At 52.6% G+C, this 3,479-nt stretch overlaps 1 protein-coding gene across 1 annotated transcript in view; it reads left to right on the top strand.

The window, feature by feature from the left end:
* Nucleotides 1-1,910, top strand: part of LOC104167232 (chromosome unknown open reading frame, human C9orf91) — a 9,343-nt gene extending 7,433 nt beyond the window's left edge. Inside the window, exons 7-8 of the mRNA XM_009707431.1 lie at nucleotides 732-917; nucleotides 1,731-1,910. Of these exons, the coding sequence (XP_009705733.1) occupies nucleotides 732-917; nucleotides 1,731-1,910 (366 nt within the window). The remainder of the gene's footprint in view (nucleotides 1-731; nucleotides 918-1,730) is intronic.
* The last annotated feature ends 1,569 nt before the right edge of the window (nucleotides 1,911-3,479 follow it).

Raw genomic sequence — 3,479 nt, forward strand, 5'->3', positions numbered from 1 at the left:
GAATTTGTTTAGGCCCCGTGATACGTGCATGTCTGGATAATTAACTATAAAACTTTAATAAAGGAAAGTCATCAAGAACCAAGGGCAAATTTTGAAAGCATGTGTCGCAACTTGAAATAGCTGACACCTTGAGCTGTCCTCCTGAAATAAATGGGATAGCCTGAGGAATGAGTAAACACCATACCAGGTTAATTGTATAAAAATTTTGTCCTCTTGGACTTCAGAAAATATTTTCCTCTATGCGGGTGTATAAATATACAAACACCGCGCTCTCCTGCGCTGAATTGCCCTTGCTGACCATGGTTGTGGAATGAGAGGTGAGGGGGTACAGCCCTCCGAAAATCTCCAGGCTGCTCAGCTCCCTGGATGGACAGAGAGATGGACAGGGATGGACAGTCAGCTCCAGGGATGGACAGTAACACACCAATTTACATATTAGCTGATATAACTCGTACAGTTTTTAAAGACAAGGTTCTCCGTGCCAGGCTGTGACCATCCTGCTGGGAACAGTCGCTGGGACAAGAGGCAGCTGATGGCAGCAGGGCTGTGGGATGAAGACACTCAGTTCCAAGTGCTGGGCACGGCTCCTGGCCAGTGCTGTTTTTTACTCTTGGTCTGGTAACTCCCAGGAGTAAGAAACTCACAGGAGGAAATCGTGCCCTTTAAAGGCTGTCCTCAGGACACCTCTGCTGCCTGCCTTTGGAGAACCCCAAAATCTCTTTCTCTTCCAGTCGGGCTTGCGGCACAGCCTGGACGAGCTCTGTGTGGTTATGGAGGCGGTGGTTCAGCCTGACCCGGGGACGAAGGAGGAGGCTTCATGTGAAGATTCCCCTCTTTTATCCAGTGGCGTGAACCTAAATAAAAAACCTGTGACGTGCAATGAGATGCTCCGCCTCGTTCCCGAGGGCCCACCGGAGGTAATGAGAAATATCCTTTCCTGATGGACAGAGGCACCGAGTTGCCTTCCCAGGCCCCACGACTCCAAAACTCATCATGGGCAACACCTCCTTTTTCACCAGTAGAAGCACCTGGAAGCCTGGAGGTCCACACACACCTTCTCCAGCCCTGACACTGCTGGGCGGTTAATACTTAATGGGCAGCTAGTGCTTAATCCTTGAGGAATTCATGGATTGGGCTTTTCCTTGCTGGTGGCTGGGGATCCCTGTTGGAAGACAACCTCTACCCAGGGTCCGTACAGGGACCCAGCGCCTCTGTCTGGGCTGGGGATGAGGCATGGATGTGCTCAGCCTTTGTCTCCTCCAGGGAACGTGCCTTCAAAGACTTGTGCCATGCTGAGTAACAAATGTGTCCTGATTCCCGCTCAGCAAGAAGCTTCAAAAGGGATGATTTTGATTTATTTTACAGTTTTCTGCTCACTGTTACTAAGCGAATTCGGTGCAGGTGATGTCCCTGCAAATTGAAGCTCTCTGGCTGTCTACCGGCAAAAAAACGCACGAGGAGGCAGTGACAGAGCAGGCAGGTCCCCAAGCAGCCCGCCTGCCCGGCCACCCACTGGCGAGGGGTCATTTCATGTCACTCCCCCGTGGGGACGGTGTGCCAGCACTGCTGACCAGAAGGGGATCTGGGACAGTTATATATACCATTGGCTTCTGTCCTGTTTCTTTCAGACAAGGACAGTCCTTGAATGAGGGAGCAAATGGTATTTAATGTATCACCCACTCTTCCCGCAGGTAGATGCTCTGCTCTGACACCTCTCTTGCTCGTTCCAGGTGATGGCCCAGCAGCTCCTGGTGATCTTCAGCGGATGCTATGTCCGGCTCCTGGTCACCGGCCGGCTCCCTCGGGCCCTGGCAGGAGGGCACCTGGAGCACAGCAGTGTGCCCTGTCTTTGCCAGTTCATTGAGACCACCGCACTCAACACACGCCAGAGCTGGGTCATGGGCAGGTGACTGGAGGGGCTGGAGAACACTGAAATAAACACAACGGTGTGAAGAAGCCGTGGGGCAGAGGAGAGGGCTGTAATCGTTCATCCTGGGCTTACTGGATGAACGAGTGGAAATGTGACTCTAATAAAACATGCAAGACACTCACCGGAAAGCTGCTTACCTTTGAGACCTTCTGCCTGCCCATCGGCTTGGTGCGAAGGAGCTGCTCTGGGGGTCAGAAACAACCCAGGGGCAGCCTGGAGCTCCCTTGGGAAATTTCCCATTGCTCTTATTTGGGGGCCTCGAAGAGCCATGGGGAATGCCTCTAGGTGCCAGCCCCATGCCTTCGAGGTACCTGGGTTTTTTTTAACACAAGGAAAAGAGGGAAAATCTGTGCATAGCCGTGTTGCAAATGTGATGTTTGCTCTGGATTATGATTGTGTCACGTAGTCAGGGATGGTGAGCTTTGTCCTGTGACAGACATGGACAATGTGTCAGCTGATGACTTGGCAAATTTTCCACTTAAGAACTAGCTCGGGAGGGTGCTGGGTACCTGCTGCTTCTGTCTCCCCTGGGAGGATGGTGATGGACATCAAGATGGTCCGTGGGATTAAACCTTAGAGAAGGCGCTGGGCACTGGGTAGGGCATCCTGGAGCACGGCTCTTTTCAAACTTCCCTTTCTGTTCCATTTTGGGACAGGCTGATTTCCTTTGATGATTTTCCTTTTCTCCTTTCTCCCCACTGCGTTTGCACGCAGCATACACACAGGAGCCAGTGGGGAGCAGGAGACTTCAGCATTTGTGTGGAGTCCACGAGGGAAGGGGAAAGGAAGCCCTATAAGCCTACAAGAGGTTGTGTGCTCGGGTGGTGCCCGTGAAGGGAGAACTGCTGGTGTCCTTCTCTGTCCCCAGAGCCAGGCATTGCCATGAAATTCAGCTGACTGCATGCACTGATGTTTACCTGACCACCGAACCACACGGTTTGGTGGTGATAGCTGTCCTAAGGAGTGGCAATGGTCAGAATAAAGGGTCCTAAGGTCTGTGTTTTCCAGCCTTGCTGTGGCTGAGTGTCCACGGGAGATTCAGGTCTGTTCTCTGCCTTCCAGCCTGCCCTTCCTCCCTCCCTCCCCATCTCCTGCAGAGCCCTGCAGCCCCCCAGGCAGGGCTGGTGCCTCCTCCACCTTAACGAAGCTCAATATGGGACACCTGCCCTGCACAAAGCCAGGAGGGTTTTAAAATTAATGTCACTAGTTTGTGCACATCCCTTCGTTGTCTACATCCCATCCTAGTGCCGAGCATCTCCCCCTCATGCGATATCGTACCAGAAAAGTTCTGGTATCAAAAGCCAAACCGTTGCTCAGGGCAGCAGCAAGAGGCTGAGCCCTGGAGACGCAGGAGCTTACAACAGGCTCTCCCCAGGGGTGCAGGATGCCTCTGCTCCCTCCCCTGTTGTTTCTCTCACGAGCAATGGTGAGACAAGATCCCTCTCTTCCTACACAAGCAGCAAGGCGAGCCTCAGCAGCGAGCCCCAGTGCTACTGATGTACGATGCAAAGCATCAGTCTGTTCAAACACCGTAATGACAGCAAACCCA

Source organism: Cariama cristata, unplaced genomic scaffold (assembly GCF_000690535.1).
Source record: "Cariama cristata isolate BGI_N322 unplaced genomic scaffold, ASM69053v1 scaffold7909, whole genome shotgun sequence".
NCBI classification, from domain to species: Eukaryota; Metazoa; Chordata; class Aves; order Cariamiformes; family Cariamidae; genus Cariama; species Cariama cristata.